General features: G+C 42.5%; 1 protein-coding gene across 1 annotated transcript in view; it reads right to left on the reverse strand.

The window, feature by feature from the left end:
* Window positions 1-937: 937 nt before the first annotated feature.
* Window positions 938-18,558, reverse strand: part of vps35 (VPS35 retromer complex component) — a gene marked incomplete at its 3' end in the record, with an annotated part of 18,372 nt that continues 751 nt past the window's right edge. The window contains exons 2-17 of the mRNA XM_080530398.1: window positions 17,972-18,055; window positions 16,535-16,631; window positions 14,437-14,560; window positions 13,180-13,362; window positions 12,749-12,968; window positions 10,159-10,242; window positions 8,129-8,238; window positions 7,922-8,018; window positions 7,566-7,714; window positions 6,126-6,333; window positions 4,619-4,774; window positions 4,038-4,160; window positions 3,340-3,519; window positions 1,793-2,032; window positions 1,472-1,615; window positions 938-1,117 (exon numbers count right to left, since the gene is read on the reverse strand). Of these exons, the coding sequence (XP_080386524.1) occupies window positions 938-1,117; window positions 1,472-1,615; window positions 1,793-2,032; window positions 3,340-3,519; window positions 4,038-4,160; window positions 4,619-4,774; window positions 6,126-6,333; window positions 7,566-7,714; window positions 7,922-8,018; window positions 8,129-8,238; window positions 10,159-10,242; window positions 12,749-12,968; window positions 13,180-13,362; window positions 14,437-14,560; window positions 16,535-16,631; window positions 17,972-18,055 (2,379 nt within the window). The remainder of the gene's footprint in view (window positions 1,118-1,471; window positions 1,616-1,792; window positions 2,033-3,339; window positions 3,520-4,037; window positions 4,161-4,618; window positions 4,775-6,125; window positions 6,334-7,565; window positions 7,715-7,921; window positions 8,019-8,128; window positions 8,239-10,158; window positions 10,243-12,748; window positions 12,969-13,179; window positions 13,363-14,436; window positions 14,561-16,534; window positions 16,632-17,971; window positions 18,056-18,558) is intronic.

The following is an 18,558-nucleotide window of genomic DNA, read 5'->3' on the forward strand; positions in this document are numbered from 1 at the left end:
AGGGGGAGGGGGGGGGGGGGTATATCATACACATCATCAGCTCCTCCTACCCAGGTCTATGTAAAAAGCATGCACTGAATTACTCCGCTTTAACTCTCTACAATTGGTGTCAGCCACGGGAGGAACAGCTGTTACCAGAAATAATAATAATTAAAAAAGCTAAACAAGAGAAGCAGTAAGAGAGAGAGAGCGAGAAAGAGAGAGAGCGAGAGAGAGAGAGAGAGAAAAAGAAAAAGAAAAAAAACTACAGTGGCTGCCCGGGTGTGAGTCTGTGGAGGAGGATGGGGGGTTGGAGGGTCACAGCGTAGGGTCGTTGGGATACACATCCCTCAGTAAGACCTAAAAGGCAACGCCACATACAGCTCATATCAAAGCAGGCATTCTTCCACTCTTCTGCAAGAAAAACCACAAGGAGGACGCACAGGAGGGAGTGTGAGTAGTAGAGGGGGGTACAATTTAAAACATGAGCTTTGGCCGGCTACTCTCTGCCTTCTGAGGATGACGACTCTGACGACATTAACTGGTCAAATATGAAGGAATGCTGACACGCTGGAAGTGCAAGGCAAAAGTAAGTGCAGCCTACACATCACCATGTATTCTCAGGAGCAACACCTTAAATGCAACACCTGGGGGTGGGGGGGGTAGGTTATGGAAAAGGGGTGATGGAGAACAAAAGGGGAGAGGGAGGGAGAGAAAGAAAGAGAGGAAGGGCAGATTGAAAGGGAGGTGTTGTCAATTTCAGTGAGGTTGGCTTTTTTCTTTTCTTTTTTTTCTTCTTCTTTTTCTTTTTTTACTGGATGGAATACCCTGGTGTGAGTGTACGTGTGTATATCTGTAAGTGTGTGTGTGGGTGTAAATATAATATATATAGGTATTTATAAATGTAGCGACCCCATCAACCCCCCCCCCCCCACCCCAAACCCCCGCCACCGCCTCCCTACAGCACCAGGCCCTCGTACGCGGGGCCCTCGGCCTCTGGCGACTCTCTCTGCAGGCGCAGGTGCTCCAGTGTGTTGTGGAAGTGTTTGTTGATCTGCTCCGTCTCCTCGCTGGCCTCCAAGTTGGGCAAGTCTTCCCGGATCTTCTGGATCAGCTGGTTCAGGACCTGCACTGTTACCTAGGGAGGGGAGGAAGAAGTATAGTTGTTAGTACTAAAAAAGCAACACAATAGTGTGTGTGTGTGTGTGTGTGTGTGTATGATCAGTTCACTTTCTCTCTATCTTTCCAGCTGTGCCGCTAATAACCATGCTTCCCCCTGCTTTTCTGCAAGTTCAAACTCAATTCCAATATGAATGGTGGATTTCACTTCTGACAACTCCATGTGTCTGTACACCTCCAATGACTTGGTTGAGGGGAAAAAGCGTTGTTTTATAATGCACAACTGGTACAGAATGAATAGTAAGAATGAGAGGGAGGGGAAAAAAAGGGAGAGAATCAAAGAAACAAAGGCAGGAGGACGGAGGACTCGTACCGCATCATTCTCTCGTTCGTAAAAACAGACGTATCGGTTGAGGATCTCGATGAAGAGTTGCACTTGCAATGAGGGGTCCATGCACTGGTTGGCGATCTTCAGAGCCTTCTTTAAGCACTCCATCACCCTCTTGCCATCGCGGATCTGAGAACAGAACAATGTACCACATACACAATTACGAAAAGTGTCCACCACTGTTGAATTAAGAAAGCCAGCGTTTGTTGAAGTATAACATTTCACCACCCACCACCCACACACTCCTCTTAATGCCTAAAGAAAGCATGCACGGAAGTATGCATGCATGCATGGACACACACACACCTCGTCTCCGTTCTTGTCTGTGTTGCGTCCGGACCAGAAGAGATGTGCGCAGATGCTGACCGCGCGACATTGGTCGGGTTTCTTGAGCAGCTTGGAGGCAGCGAGCGCACACTGCGTCCTCAGGGGCTCGTGGTTCTCCTCGCTGAAGCAGCGGGTCCTCTCGAATGTGCCGATGATCAGCGTGATGGCCGCTAGCTGGGCCTTGGAGTCGCTGATCTCATCCTCGTACAGGGAGAAAGCCTAGGGGTGGGGGGGGGATAGGGGAGTCAAATGTTAGGATATTAGGGGATCCATGCTGCTAGCTCAGCGGCATTGCGGTTAGAGTGTCCGCCATGAGATTGGCAGGGTTCCCACACCTTGTGAAACATCAAATTCAAGCACCTTTCAAGCACCTTTCAAGGACTTTCAAGACTTAATTCCCTCAAATTTAAGGACCCAACACGGCATAGTTTGAGACTGAACTAGTTGACAAAAAACATTGTTGAATATATATATATTTTAGAGTAAGTAAGTATGAATGAATGAATGAAAACCTTTATTGTCCCCAATGGGGAAATGTTGTTGTCAAACAGCTTAGTTAGGGCAGACAGAAAACATTCAATAAATAAATAAATAAAACAGTGCAGGCTCAATAAGTAAACAGTGCAAGATAAAGTGCTCAAGTGCATGTATAGTCCAAGTAGCAGTCTTAACGGCCTCTCAGCTCCAGGTCTCCCCCACCCTGCAGGGCCTGGTTGTAGAGTCGTAAAGTAAGTAAGTAAGTAAAATGTATAGAGCACCTTTCGCAGACTAAGGGTCACAAAGTGCTTTACATAACAAGGAAAAAACACAATAACACATAATACAAGAGCGAAAGCCACAGCAGGTTAAAACAGGCAAAACAAGTGAAAATAAAAACAAGTAACAGACAACAGGTGTACAACAGCTTCAACCAGACACAGAAAGACAAGCCCTTGGGGCTATACAAAAGCCTGTCTAAACAAAACAGTCTAGAGAGAGAGAGAGAGAGGGGAATTCAAGCACTTTCAATGATCCATGTCTATTTTCAAAAACTTTTAAGACGTTGATTTCTTTTTCTCAAATTCACACATTTTCAAGGATTTCAAGGACCGTGGGAACCCTGGATTGGGCGGTTGTGAGTTTGATCCCCGGCCGAGTCATACCAAAGACTATTAAAACATGGTACCCGATGCCTTCCTGCTTGGCACTCAGCATTAAGGGTTGGATTGGGGGTAAGACCCTGCGACATACCAGCACCATGTCCAGGGGGTGTACTTGTCCATCAAGTCGCCTCACGCTACTGAAACAGGAGATAGGCTCCTGCTCCTATGGGCCATTAGGCTCGAGAACCCTCCGTTCTCCAGGCTACTTACTTTCTTATGCTGCCAGCTGGAACAAAATGCTATCCAATAGTTGCTATCCAATTCTATTTTGACCCCAAGTCTGTTGCCAACAGAGGGCATGAATCAACACGAAGCAAAGCGGAGCAGTGACATATCTAAATATTTTTACCCCATCATCAACTCCTTAAAAACTCCTTTCTTTACCTGCGACATGAACTCATACGCCACAGTCTCATGGTTCTCAAAGCCGATCTCCCCGGCCGCCAGCGCCCCCTGGAGGAAGAGTCTGAGAGGCAATTCGGCCAGCTCTGCCTTGATCAGAGCACTGATGGTCTGGTGGGCAAATGAGAAGATCTTCTGGCACTTCTTCTCCCATTTGTCATCCTGTAGGAGGTTTTCATCAACACAGACAAGGAATATAAGATATTCTTAGAGGTACAGAAATGACACCAGGTACATGACTTTCACAGGATTCACTGGCACTTTAGTTTCTTCTCACAGCCTCTGTATTCTCCACACACGACGGCAGTTAAACCCCAAATAAATAATCCAATGTAGTTGGATCCGATTCAAAACACTGTGGACCAAATTCTAATGAGCTTCATGAAGCCGGGTTCACGGGGTGCCATCGAATTTCAATACAGCATATGCATCCTCTTGATATATGATTAGTGTTGTGTGACCTGTCAGTAACTACATTTTTGAACATTAACAGCCCACCCACGTCTGACCACCCCTCCCATTGAACAAGCTATGTTTGACAGACTCTGGGGTAGAGGGAGTGTGGAGACCGAACTACAGACAAAAAAAGTATCTTGCTCCCCACTATTTAACTCCCAAACTGCCTATTTGAGGGGAGGCAAGTGAGTGTTGACTTGGCTACAGTGGAAGGTGACACATACTGAGGAGGAGTTCTCTTTGTAGCGGAAGGCCAGCTGGTAGGCAGCGAACACCAGGGGTGGTAGAGTGTAGCGGATCCTCTGGTTCCCTCCCGCACCAAAGTGCTTCCTGGCCGTGTTCAGGATCTGAGAGGAATTAAGGGCAGAGCTATATTCATCCATGAACCACTTCAACAACATGAACACATCTTACACATCTGCGCCCCGGGCCGATGTAAAAGTTGGATGGGGGGCGCATTATAAATAAAATTAACATTAACATTAACATTAACACAATCACAGTGGTCTGGTGTTTACTGTACATTGATTCACCAGTTGTATCAGAGCTTAACTGACCAGGGGGATACTATGAATGCATAGGTAAGGATAAACCAGAAACCCCCCACCATTTGTATTAACAATAAAGGAGCTACTTTCATTCCATTATGTCAAGTTCATATCGTCCTCCAACAATGGCTGAATCTCACAGGTAAGAATACTCACAGGTAAGAATACTTTAAAATGACTGTATTTAACTTAGGAACTTTATTTGAAGAAAATGTTGATAATAAAACGGATCTGTATAGGAAAGGTTGCATGCGTACCAGATACTGTTGGTCCGGGTCGTCGGAATGGAGCAGGTGGATGAAACGCCCTACGAGGCTCTGCTCCTCAGCAAAGTCCTCTGGGTCGGGATCTTCAGCCGGCTGGTCTGGCTGATCCTGGATCAGAGTCGACGTCAGGCTCAGGATGGCATCCACCTGGGGAGGAGGAGAAGGGTGGGGGAGAGGGGGAGTGATAGGATGCGTTTTTCATTGTACACTTGGAAACTTTAAATACTCTGTATAAACTCATCAGTAATCATAATCAGGTTGTAACATCTAAGCTGTTGACAACTCAGCCAAACACGAGTTCACCCTCCCTGTCTCATGATCTGCCATCTACCTTGACCAGTATAGAGCATGGGTCAAGAGGTCATTGAGTATACTTGGGACTGACCAGACTCGGGTGACTTTGTTGCCATGACAACCAACTCCTTATGGGATGGGGGCAGAGTCAACAAGTCAAGGTAGACTCAACGGAGCCTTGTCAGGGGTCATGAGTTGTGTGTTTGCTTGATCATCAACTATCGCCTATAAGAAGCCACTGTGAACAACATACTGTGTGCGTTCTGTCTGCCTGTGACTGAGCACACCCGACGTCGTGAATAAACTTGTATCTTAATTGTCTACCGTGAGAAATCTCTAATTACTTTGGGTACCACTATCAACTATCTCGGCCACCACCCATCATCAGGAAATCATCTTATATCAGGGAGTGTGAGAGTTGCTTCAATAGTGATACAGCTAGTTGATAAGTAATAATGACTAACAAGATCAAAATTATGTTGCAAGAGTTGATGAGTTGATGTGGAAAAATAGCATTAAATTCATGTACGCCAATACATGACAGCTCAAAATCTGTATCTATGATCAAATGTATCTCCAATCCAGTCTTAAGCTGACCATGTTCCAAGGGTATATTAGAGAGAGACAAATGTAATTGCATGGCTTTACTTATGCTCTGAATGTATTGTAGTTTGATATACTAGAATTGAGGTTATATCATGCTGAAAAAGACATGGGGATAGCTCAATAAGTGGATGTTTTGTAGGAAGACCTTTAGAGAGTGTCTTGGGGTGACTGACATTTAAAAGGCCATTGCTGTAATAGTACTACTAGACAAATTTTCTGGGTTCTCCTCTGGCAAAGGCTCTGTTGGAAAATACCACAAGCTCTAAGAGTCATGGTTCACCTTCAGTTCAAAAGCTGAAAAGCTGGAAAGAATGTTGAACACAGTCAACAACTTTGAGGGGAGAGTTGTGGAGGGAAGAAAAATAGATCATTTGCACTGAAGCTAAACTGAACTGACAGGTAGAGCGAAGGTAATCATCTTTTAATTGCTCCTGATAAATGAATGCCACGGGTTAGAGCACAGCATCACCACAGTCCCAAGCGTATACGCAAATAATGTGTGTGGAAAATGCCAACATTGGTTGTGTGGTAGTTAATAACGAGAGAGGAATAAGAAGCTTGTGTGTGTGTGTGTGTGTGTGTGTGTGTTGGTTCTGACCTGCTCCTGGGCTATGATGGTGGTATTGTACTCCAGAGTGTTGGTTAGCACATAACAGCTCATGGTTTTGCGTGACTCGTAATCAAAGTATTCAAAGAGAGGGGGGAAATGCTTGAGCTGCAGGACAGTCAGGATGTTGTTGTAGGTGTCCACCGGGATCTTCAAAAGTCTGGTCAACTCTTTTGAGACGGCACTACTGGTTGCAATGCTTAGGAAGGAAATAGACAAAGGAAACGAGTGAAAATGAAGTCCAGAAAAAGGGTACAGATAGTCCACATAGCCAATTACATTTCTTGTAATTTCTTGTACACACTAACTTTCATCAATAGGTTGGAAAACACCAAAGAGCATAAGGGACCTTCAGAATTATAGTAACAATGTATTTGTTGCATTTCTAAAAGAGTGTTTCCTTTATTACCAAGCTCAGGTAATTATTAAACTGAAATCTAATCATTTCCAGCCATCATATGATGAATGAAAAAACACTTATCTTAACCATTATCTTTTATTTAGCAAAAAGCTAATGTAAAAGTGCCTTGACCAATGTAACCTGTGCAGCATTTTGTACCATTTTAACAAGACACTTGCTAATGAGGCTAAAATATGTGAAATTATTAGAGATTGGAGGTTTATATATTCTTCTTTTCCCATGTTGCATGTTCCTTTCTGAGAAAATGGGCTCAATGAACTACTCAATTTTCAGACACCCAAATTCATGACTGTTTCAAACAAAAATACAGTAGGCACTTTGTTCAAATGCACTGTACAAAAAGGCAGTCATATACACACTTTCTTTAAGAATATTTTATCATCCCGGTTAAGAGATAAAAGGGCTCTGCACACAGCGTGCGATTTCTGTTGCGCGTCAACATTCCATTTTGAAGTTTGAATGGAAGTCTATGAGAACATCGCATCTCAACACACACGGCCCCGATTTTAATCGCACGGCGAACATTCGATTCCATTCATTTTGAATGGGACAAAGCACACAATTTGACAGTGCGACAAAACTCGCACGCCGTGTGCTTTGTCCCATTCAAAATGAATGGAATCGAATGTTCGCCGTGCGATTAAAATCGGGGCCGTGTGTGTTGAGATGCGATGTTCTCATAGACTTCCATTCAAACTTCAAAATGGAATGTTGACGCGCAACAGAAATCGCACGCTGTGTGCAGAGCCCTAAAGGATGGAGAACAATCGTTCGAGGAACGACCACAGCTTAATCCAAAGCGATTTACAATTACAGATTACAGGGGCATTCCCCCTGGAGTAATTGAGGGCTAAGTGCCTTACTCAAATGCACACTAGTGGTGGTGTTTTCAGGCGGGATTTGAACTCACAATCACCAGTTCAACTCACTATCCACTAGACCACCACTACCCCCTAGCTTACCAGACTCTGGGGACAAGACAGAAACACTGGACAGAGGACAGAACTTACTGTTCCAGGTTGAGCTTGTTGAAGATCTCCACCGTGCTCTCCAGGACCTTGTCCACGTAGTCCACCCGGTCAGGGTAACACTTCATGGCCAGGTTGATGAGGGACACCTGTAGGGAGACCACATCTTCCGAGGGCATGTCCTGGCGGGACTGGAGAGGGAAGGGAAGACATGACAAGATGGGCACATTGTAACTTTGCTTTCCTTTAAAAAAAGATTGGAATCCCATTTTCCTAATCAAACATGTTGTTCTTTATCAATGAGATAAAAGGAGAGAGGAGAGGAGAAGAAAGGGACAGGCAGGATGTGTGTTAGCGAAGACGAGGAGAGCTGTGAAGCTCTATGGTGCATTGTTTACCTGGATGACCGTGGCTACTTGTTGAGAGAATATATCAAATAGTTTAATCTCTGCAGGGATTCCAGGTCCATCTTCTCTGTGAGCAAACAACGCCAGTCTAAAAAGGGTGAAAACAAATGATGTTATACTTTCAATAGCAAAGAAAATGTACGAAATTGTGCTGCTAGAATCAAATGTGGCCGTTGTGATTAAGGTGTACTAGCGCACCTGTCAATGAGAGCGATGATGATGTTTTTGACATTGACATGCTGATGCAACTCGGCACAGGAGCGGAGGAACGGGTTCAGTGTCTGCAGGTGAAACTCATCAGGGAAAACCTAGGATTCAGAAGAAGAAAGAAACAAACAAACAGACAGACAGAGAGAGGGGAGGAGAGGTCAAGAGAGTATGCCACAGCTTGTCTCAGCTTCTTTTTCCTAGCTCCTTTCCTTCATAACAACTCATGAGTGGAAGGTTGGAACAGAACTTGTCTCCAAATCACGTTGTTCTCACGCCTCCTTGGGAAGTCTAGCAAATGTGGCACGACGGGAGAATGTGCTCGCAATTTCATTGGACGTTACATTCCAAGTGTCTTTTCCAACTAAGTAGGTCTATTCTGCAGTCTTTTTTTAGAGTTGATGCCTATGCTAGCCTACGCTAGCAACCTTGAAGAAAATGGAAGATAACCTGAAGGAAAAACTGAAGTCAGTTTTTTTTTAGCTCTGCCCAAGCAAGGTAACTGATTGGTTTAATGCTTAACGTTTAACGAGGGGTCATTCATTTCAAATGGCTACCATCCCTTTGTGGCTACTTTCTGTAAAGACTGCCCCTGGCTTTCTGAACTAGAATAGCCTAGTCTCAACGGGGTTAGGATAGACCTAGATCTTTACTGTTGAACTTGTACATTTAACCATTATTTATCCAGCTTGGTCTCATTGAGATAAAACATCCTTTTCAAGAGTGACCTGTGTCCTTATTTATCATGATTCTAAAAAACAACATTTTGAATGTCTGTACGCAAAAGAACGGTGTGATTTATCAAACATAGCGTAGGACTGCAGTATGCAGTGGTGGGAAAATCAAGGTTGATAAATACCATGTTCTAAATCTCTATGCCTGTGCAACAGAAACAGCTCCAACAGACCATATAAGGCAACACATTAATCCCACCTGTTTCTCCAACAGCCAAGTCATTTGTCAAATTCTGTTCCAATTTCTCTCCTTACAGTTTCTTTGTTCATTGGTGCGGCTGTGTCACTTGGTTTTATAAGTGCATTTCTTTTGACAAATCGTAGTACTTTATTTAGATCAATGGCTTAAAAAAACATGTACATATGCAGGTAAAATAACATGCTAGAGGTGACAATGATGACGTACTAGACAGTAAACTCTCCATTTAAGATGAGAATCGATAATATGTGAATATTTTCACATCAGCGTTTTCTTTTGACTCTGACGTAAAAGCCATTACAGGAACAAGTTCTGTTTTCACTCCAACATGCAATATTTGCTGCTCCACACTCCTGGAACCTGCTACAAAGCACTTTTAAGATAGACTCTCTCCCATTTATTAGTCAATTTAAGGTAATGACTAGGGACCATTGTGTATTGTATATGTTTGTACCTGCTTTGTTTGATCCTTGTTGAATTGTTATTGCTCTTATTGTGTTTTTATTGTTGCACTGTATATGTTTATGTATTTATTATTGTTGCACTGTATTTGTTTATGTATTTATTATTGTTGCACTGTATTTGTATATCCTGTCCACCTGTTAAGAGCTTTTAGCTACATTAGTGGTTGTAGAGGAAAGGGAGGAAGAAAAGGATCTAGAAGAATTGGGTCATGGCCAGTGAATGACTCGGCAGAAGAAACAACATGCATTATGTGATCTGTCTATCACCTCTACCTGTAGAATCAGTCAAGACACAAGACACAGGGGGTTAGGATTAGAATGGGTCTGTAATTGTTGTATTATTATGATTTTATGATATTCCAAATATAGTGTAATGAAGAACTATGGGGGGTGGGGGTGGAAGGGATGTTATCGCCATGGGGGGGGGGGGGGGGGGGGGGTAAGATAAGGGAAAAAATAAAATAATAATCAGGACAGACACTTATTTTGTTTGGTGTTATAATGTGAGTTTTTCATGTGTACTGTTTTGCAATAAATAATTGCTTACAAAAAAAGGATTAGAATGGGTTAGTAAATGTCTATTATTGAAGCTACTGTAGGCAGTGATATCAGAACAGAAGTTACCTGGATGATGCACTCCATAAGATACTCCTGAGCCAGGGAATCTCTGCAGTTGACCACCTGTTCTAGCACACCGGACAGCACAATCTGGGGGAACAAAAACAACGTGGATATAGAAGGCACTTGCACTTGACTCTCCTCAGATGTACTTACTTGAATCTGCTTTAAATGACATGGGGGGGGGGGCAAAGATAAGTATGGTGATGAAATATTGCACTGCTGGTCAGGATAGAACATGCAAGAAAAACAATGAACAATGGAAGAAAAAAAAAGCACATGAAAATGTTTTTGCAGATCTGGCAGAAGAAAGAAATCAGAAAAAGTATTTGTTTAATATTCATTCCTTCCTTGTTGAAGAAACGGATGCAAAATATTACTCTATATACCATATATATGTGAAATGCAAGTAAATCAGCTTGTTTATGAAAAAGAATAATCACTAGAATCTGGTGAGCCCCTCTTTTACAATCATTTAAAAATTAAAACATTATTCTGTCTGATGCTGTGTCGTTGTAAGGCCTCATTTATACTGTGAAGTAGAAAACACTGCATAAATACAGCACATCAAATGAAGAGCTCAGGTTTAAGGACTCTTCTGAGAACGTGGCATGGATGACACTCTCCACATTGTCTCCCAGGCCACGACGTGCATCATTTACATACAGGGGCTGTTTACACAGCTCTAAAAACAACAGACAAAGGCTGGCCCTGGGTTTGTATAATTAGATTAGATTCAACTTTACCAAACAACTAAATGCACTTTAGAATCTAACCAGAAGTGCAAATAATGATATAAAACATGATATAGAAAAATATGATAGAGATAGGTACAGTATGACAAGTACAGTAGTTAGAGGTATATACAGTTATGAGCTGTGTACAGTATGGTATATGTACAGATGTATAAATAGTGGCAGTATCAAAGGAGGTATGAGCAATGTGCAAACAAAATATGGTAGTAGGCAAAGGTAGTATTTGTAAACAGCAGTAGTTCAAAGGGTAATTGAGTGTTTACATTGACCAGGGGTGTGTGCAACTAACAGTAGTGCAAAGGCTAAATTGGATTGACCACAGGGAGGGGGGGGGGGGGGGGGTACTGAGTCATTGTACCCCAAGTGTGTGTGTGGGGGGGGGGGGGGGGGATTAAAGCTACAGTAGCAGATCTACTCAACCACAGCAGTGTTTCCTCCAGGATTTTTCACATTAGTGGTGGGGTGGTAAGTTTTTTTTTCTGTTTTTTTTCTTCTAAATAGCGGTTAAGCCATTAAAGCCGAGTAGCTGATTTTATATAGAAGGTGATCAAATACCAAGATATCCTACGGCTACAGCTGCAGCAGAACATGGGGAACGCGCATACAGCACTGAACATGGGTTACCGTATAATGACTGACAAATACGCCCAAGACACTGACACACACACACACACACACACACACACACACACACACACACACACACACACAGACACACACACACACACAATGAAAGATCATCAGCTCATCAATACGAAGTAGGCCTACATGAGAGTACACGCACAAAACCGGCTAACGTTACTCATTAACTGTTTACACAAGTAAAATCACAGTGTGACAGTCAGATGGAGCATTCGGTAAACAACCAACAGCAAGGTAATGCTATCAGCTGAGTTAAAGAAAACATTTTGCCCTGTAATTAGACCATGCGACCACATGTTCCCTGGATTTTAGCTGCATGTTTTTCCAGCATGTAAATCCGTTGTCAATACAAATTCGACTCCCCTTCTTTTCCCCTGCCAATACTGTGTCGTTTATGACATTTACCAACGTTTATGCTATGAATAGTTCGAAGCTAGCGTTAGGTGCTAGCTGCTTGGTTAACCCATTTGCGGGAACATTATTTGTTTCACAAAATAGCCTGATTTAGTTGACCATGAACATGAGAGACTACACTATGAATGTTCATTTAAAATACTCTATACTGAGCACTGGTATAAGAACATGAACCAGAGAGCAGCAGTAAATGCAATAACCCACAGTCGTCGCTGATGATGTTCCATTTTCGATTAGGATACGGGATTAAAGGGACCGGCGACGGGCGAAGAGACAGGGAAAGGAGATGGATTTCCTGAAATCCAAATGTCCCGCTAAATTTGGATCAATCACAAAACTGTTTTGCCAGCGCGTCGCCTCGCGCACAAGGACAACACAAACCGAGACGAGGTAACATTGTAACATATTGTAACTTACTACACCCTAAATCGGAACGAAATGTAGGTCTGAAAGTGGCCTAAATCTAGCTTCAATCTGCTTTTTTTCTGTTCTCCGGTCATAATACCTCGCTGCCTTTCTCATTGCGCAGCCTGAATCAAAGTGGACTGAATCAATTAGTGGCGGAGAAAATGCATTTGTGGCGGCCCGCCACGAATCAATGTATAGAGGAAACACTGCACTGAACAGTACAGCCCATGCTGTTTTCCATTCTCCTCTCCGTGACATGATTCTCTTTATTGATTCAAGTATGGACACATAGGCTGCCATTGTAATCAGACTCAAATGTATGGCCCAAATAAATGCATGCATTAAAAAAGCACAGACACACTCAAGTAAACACGTACCTGTTTGTACTTTTCCACGTTAACCCCCTCCAGCTGACTCAGTCGGACCAGGTTGGTCCCCACCAGGATACGCAGCTCCTGCCTCTCCTTCTCCCTCTTCTCGCGGTCTCGGCTGTGACCCTGGTGCTGCATGCGCACCCACAGCTTGTTCATCTCAGCAAAGTTCAGCAGGACAAAGTCAATGGAGTCGTTGATTTCTCCCGTCATCTCTTCCCCGGGTCTGGAAAGACAATCCCCCATTGTGGTTACAGATGAGATTCATTCTAATCAGCCACAACTTAGACCTTTAGTTTTAAGTCCAATTGTCCCATTTGTTTGTTTTGTCGTCAGAGGACTCAATCTTGTGAGACAGTTTGACTAACAATTGCAGGCATTAGTTAATATGTGACATGTATTCTGTCAGATAATGCAGTTTGGATAAGCAGTCTTACTCTGCCGTCTCCCCGTCATCAGGCAGAATGTTCCGGGTGCACTGCAGAAGGTAGTTCCTGAGGAAGAGGCCTCGCAGTGGGTGCTGCACCCCGCGGCACATCTCCACCAGATCCTTCAGGATGTCCTTACGCGACTGAGGGAAGGAGCGCACATACACCACCCCCACGGTGATCAGCAGGTAACTGGGGATAAAGCAAAATGATTTATTTTTCTCATAAATAATTGTATGTCAACAACAAGTTCACTTGTTCACTGAAGTTCAGAGCGAAACATTTATGTCATATGAAATAGGGGTGTAGCAGTACACATATTCGTACAGAAAACTTTTGGTATGGGTCTTTCGGTTCCGTACGCGTGTAACAAACTGCGACCGGGTATGCCGCTGGCTGTACGTTGAACTTGCTCACTCACTTAAGACGGCATCACCCGAATGTGAACACAGGTACACAAAAAGAAAACAGAGTGAAGTGCAAACCCAGCTCCCCATGGCTTTTAAGCAGCCACTCGCTAACAATTCAGACCGCAATAACAAACGCCATAGGTGTTTTTATAGCAACGGATGTGCGTACATACTCTGTTGTCGAGAACACAGGTTTTAAACACGTGATGAATGTGATCGAGCCCTGTTATGTGGTTCCCTCTCGTCCACATTTCAGTCAGCAAAAACATGAAAACACAATGAATCTCAGTACAAGCTGGAAAATCCTAATGTGAAGTTAAAAGCTGCTTATGTGAATACAAGTACAGTACAGTAAATTTTCTAAATGCTGTACCTTAATATATTTATTTTATTATATTTATTTATTTGAGAGAATTTTCATTTTGATTTACTTTTCAATAAATGTAACTTTATTATACAAATACAGCACAGATCAAATACAGTTCTAAATGCTGCACCTTAATGGATATTTATTTCATTATATTTTATTAATTTAACAGGACATTTATTTTGATTTACTTTCCAGCAAATTGTACTTTTTTTATTAGTAAGTTGCAGCAGTATTGGTACTTTTTTTTTTTAAGAAAGAAAGACCCATTGTTTGTTCAGTAAACCACAGTTTGATAATTATAAAAGGAATTTTATGTTTTATGATAATTTTTACCCTGCTGTACCGAACCGTGACTTAAAGACCGAGGTACGTACCGAACCGTGATTTTTGTGTACCGTTAAACCCCTAATATAAAGTATTGGAAATAGCACAACCTCTTAGCACAAAATCTATCACATTGATCAGGAGGCTTTAGACAGTACTCACAGTCTTGGGATGATGTTCCCGGCGTACTGGACAAGCTCATACAGGTCAGCCACCTTCCTGCCCTTGGCAAACTCATCCGTCAGGTACACCTCCAGGTAGTGGAGCTCGTCAGAGATGGCCATGTCTGCACTGAGAGTTAAGCACTGCTAGCGTAGGTGGAGGAGTTCATTAACGACACCCGTTATTTCAGGTCATTCACCTCGTCAAAACAACCAGGAGGCATCGTTGATGCATGATGGACGCACTGAGTTTTGTACAATATGACATAGCCTCGGTAGGCTAAAAATGTTGGGCTAGCTTGTATAGCTTAACTTTATCTTCAATTTTGCCTGTATTGGATATCCGACAAATGTATTCAGCCAGAATTCCCCTCAATAAAGAAAATTACAGGTTTGTGAGGACATTGGCTATCACCATCATTATTCCCTATGACAACTGTAGCAAACGGACCTGTGTCACCAAATGGTGGACGCTGTAGCCTATATTTATGATTTGTGTAAATTACATTTGTATTAATTTACATTTTGAGAGCCTCAGGTATTCAGTAGTCATTGCAAGTCCAAAAGGCTGTTTGTATTTGCAGCAATATGGGATTGGCGATACCAAGAGGAATACTTGTCTGCTATTGTAACCTTGAAAAGACCTTGAAAAGAGACGTGGCCAAATTAGTTGTCAATAATGGTTGTCATTTTTATGAACACAGCCTCTCAATAGTGTCCTATTTGTCTCCTAAAATCTAGTGTGACTGTAGTGAGATGTGTTTTGGTAATGTATAATTGAGTTGAATGTATAATTTTATGTTTTTCTTGATCAGTTGTGGTTAACAAACAAAGGCGTGACAATTTATCGGGCACACTCTTCCCCTTCAAATGATCCCTAAAAAAAGCGTTATACAAAATAAATGTATCATTATTATTCCTACAGTGTGACTGAGAGATGGCTGCTCGTGAAAATGTGGACGTTTGCACCCTGTTATGACTGTTTTAATGATAACTGTACAACTGTAGATTACTTTTCTACTGAAACCCAACATCCTTACTGCTGTCTACCATGATTATTCCTTACTTCATTCTGTTACATAATTAAAGCCGACCCACGCTTACTCATGTGAAACTGCGATAAAACCTTTCGCCCTGTTTCTCTGCGCCAAGAGAAGTTGGTCCCATTGCTTGGTCCTTTTTAAAATGACCTGATATTTAAACCATTTCCACTCTTCATCTCTGAATGAAGCGGTTGTTATTCACGAGCTGCTATAATAAACGTGATTTTGCCAATCTATCTGAAGGCAAACTACAAACTATTCTCTTTGTCAACATAAATTCTCTGAGACAATTAATTGTACAGCAACCTTGTTAATTGTTACAGGCCTACGCGAGCGTCCATGCTTTTCTATGATACTACTGATGACGTATCATCAGAGGTGCAAGCTGAAAAGCGAGTCGCACTCCAAAACGAGGGGTAGGGGTAAACATTTGAAATGGGATTGGGCCTGAATCACCCTCACACAGAGTTCACTTTTATAGCAGCCACATACTACATGACTTGTATTAGGCCTGTTCCTTCTTGTGAAATTACTCCATCTCCATATCACTTTGTGTGGAGGTGTGCAGTGATACTGTAAGCACCTGCTACTGTAGATTGTAGAGCATGATTGGATGAGTTGGGAGCGACATACTGAGAAATATATGAAATGCTTATAGCTGTTTATAGACCTTGTGTCATCAACCTAAGATCATTTCATGCTTTTCACTCACACTAACCACTACATTATTCTCCTGTCAAAAGTCAACAGAATTGCTTGTTTAACATGTGATATGCAATATATCACAACATTTTACATTTTAGGCAGCGCCCCCCCCTCGCATCTGTTGCTGTCTTTAAAACTGTATATTAGCCTAAAAAACATGGTGTGTAGAGGCTACAGTAAAATTGCCCCATTTGGCTCTGACAAAGGTATATATTAGATATGAGATAGATGTTATATTATATTATATTATATTATGTAGATATCATCGTCTCATGTGAGATCATCGTGAGATGAATATGTATGTTTAATGTGAAGATGGGAGATCAATAGGTGGCCTCAGGTAAAGGATACAGAGTTCATAGTAGCTCTTTGGGGATAACATGGACGTCCTCAGTTCACCCAGCATGTTGGACGCATGTTTCAATGCATCCATCAGCTTGTTTTTGTCCTGAAGATGGAGGTACAAGTTCAAAAGTATTAGCTTAATCAAACACTAACTCACAATCAATAAGAGCATTGGAATACAAGGTCTTTAATCTTGGACATCTGACATTTGAAAAAGATGCCTTGACGGGGTGAATTGTGTATAGGGATGGGAATCGAGAACCGGTAACAACATTTTCGATGCATCGGTATGAATAACGTCCAAGGTTATCGATTCTCTTATCGGTGCTGCTGGCATGTCTTGCGCATGTGCTGATAACTTGTGCGTCACGATAACTCAACAAGAAGGCTAGAAGAACGGCGGAGTCCAGCAAGAAATGACAGCAATACTACTTGTAACATCTGTAAAATTATCAGTTCAAGAAAGGGTGGAAACACCCAGTGTCCTAAAACTCGGGGTGCTTACATTTTGAACACTGGCCCTGGTCCTGTGGTTATGGGTGTGCCAAACCCGTTTAAAATAACCTCTAAAATAATTGGGTGCAGAGTCGTGGTAATGCCATGGACCAGTCTAAGTATTAGTAGCCTAAGTTAGGAAGTAAAATGTATTTGTATAGCACCTATCCCAGACCAGGGGTCCCAAAATGCTTTACATATAGAGAACATAATAAAGAAAAACATAACAAAAGAGCGAAAGCCACTCTGTCCTCCATCTTGAGCCATCCAAGGGTTTTAAAATGTTGGGACGTCTTTTCTTGTTCAGACGAATGCTAAACTGGAGACAAGTTCAGTTCGCCTAGACTAGTCAGTGGCATCTACGGACCCTGGGTTATGTTTTAAGTTCTGAACCTGTTGTGACTTTTTGAAACGGCCCTTTGCGGGCTCCTGTTCAATTCAGGTTAGAATTTATGCGTCCCTTTTTCTTCTAATAATGAAGATTGTGTTTTCTTTTCCGCGTTTTTATTTTATTTTTATGTGAGGTTAAACATGGTGTTTAAGTACAAGTATCTTTTGGGGTTAAAACTAAGAAGTATTCTCATGTGTTTGTATCTGATTACATATGTCACAAACAATAGACACAACATTGCTTAATAATATCACAGTCAAAGTAGGTGGGCTGAATAATCCAACCAAATGTACTAGAATGTTTTGTCACCAAGCCAACTTGAAATCAGAGTGAAATCTGTGTCGGCCTACTTTTTTCCCCACACAGGAATCGATAAAGAATCAAATCGATAAGCAGAAACGATAATGGTATCGGTATCAATAACATCTTATCAATTCCCATCCCTAACTGTGTATCAGGGTAATTAGGCTATACTTTCAACTGTGGGTAAGAGAAGGTCTACTTAACAAAACTATGGAGTCAGGGCAGGACACAGAGGGTAATTATGATGATCTTACCAGGCAACGCTTCATCTGAAACGACTGGACCTTGACCGCCTGCACAGCTTCATCAAGCAGCTTTTCCTGCTCATCCTGGGGCGACTGCTGTGAGGTAGGCTGAAAGACAGCCCACAGAAGCTCAGAGGAATGGCCAGTACTCTCACAATCACCGTACAAAGATAAATACCACCATTTAGACAATATAGCCTAGTTCGGACACTGGACAGGGGGCGGAGGGTAGCCTAGAGGTTAGAGAGGCCGGCTAGCAATCGGAAGGTCGCTGGTTCGATCCCCACTTCAGGAGGGAGCTGCATGTGAGCTGGTGACTGGAGGATTGCTGCCTGGCATCATATCTAACCACTGCCCTTGAGCAAGGCACTTAACCCCTAATTGCTCCGCAGCTGACCCTAGCAAAAAATACATTTTGTTGTACTCTGTGCAATGAGAAAAGGTTGAATTTAATCTAATCTAAAACAGCAAACGCTGACATGAACAGGCTGGTTCCCCCAGTCTGTGTGGTGTACTGCAGGAAACAGACAAAAAAAAGTCACATGCCTCATCCAGGCAGGCTAGATGCAGACTCGGACTGACTTGCCTATTGAAGT

Source organism: Nansenia antarctica, assembly GCF_963989245.1.
Source record: "Nansenia antarctica genome assembly, chromosome: 4".
In the NCBI taxonomy this organism is placed as follows: domain Eukaryota; kingdom Metazoa; phylum Chordata; class Actinopteri; order Argentiniformes; family Microstomatidae; genus Nansenia; species Nansenia antarctica.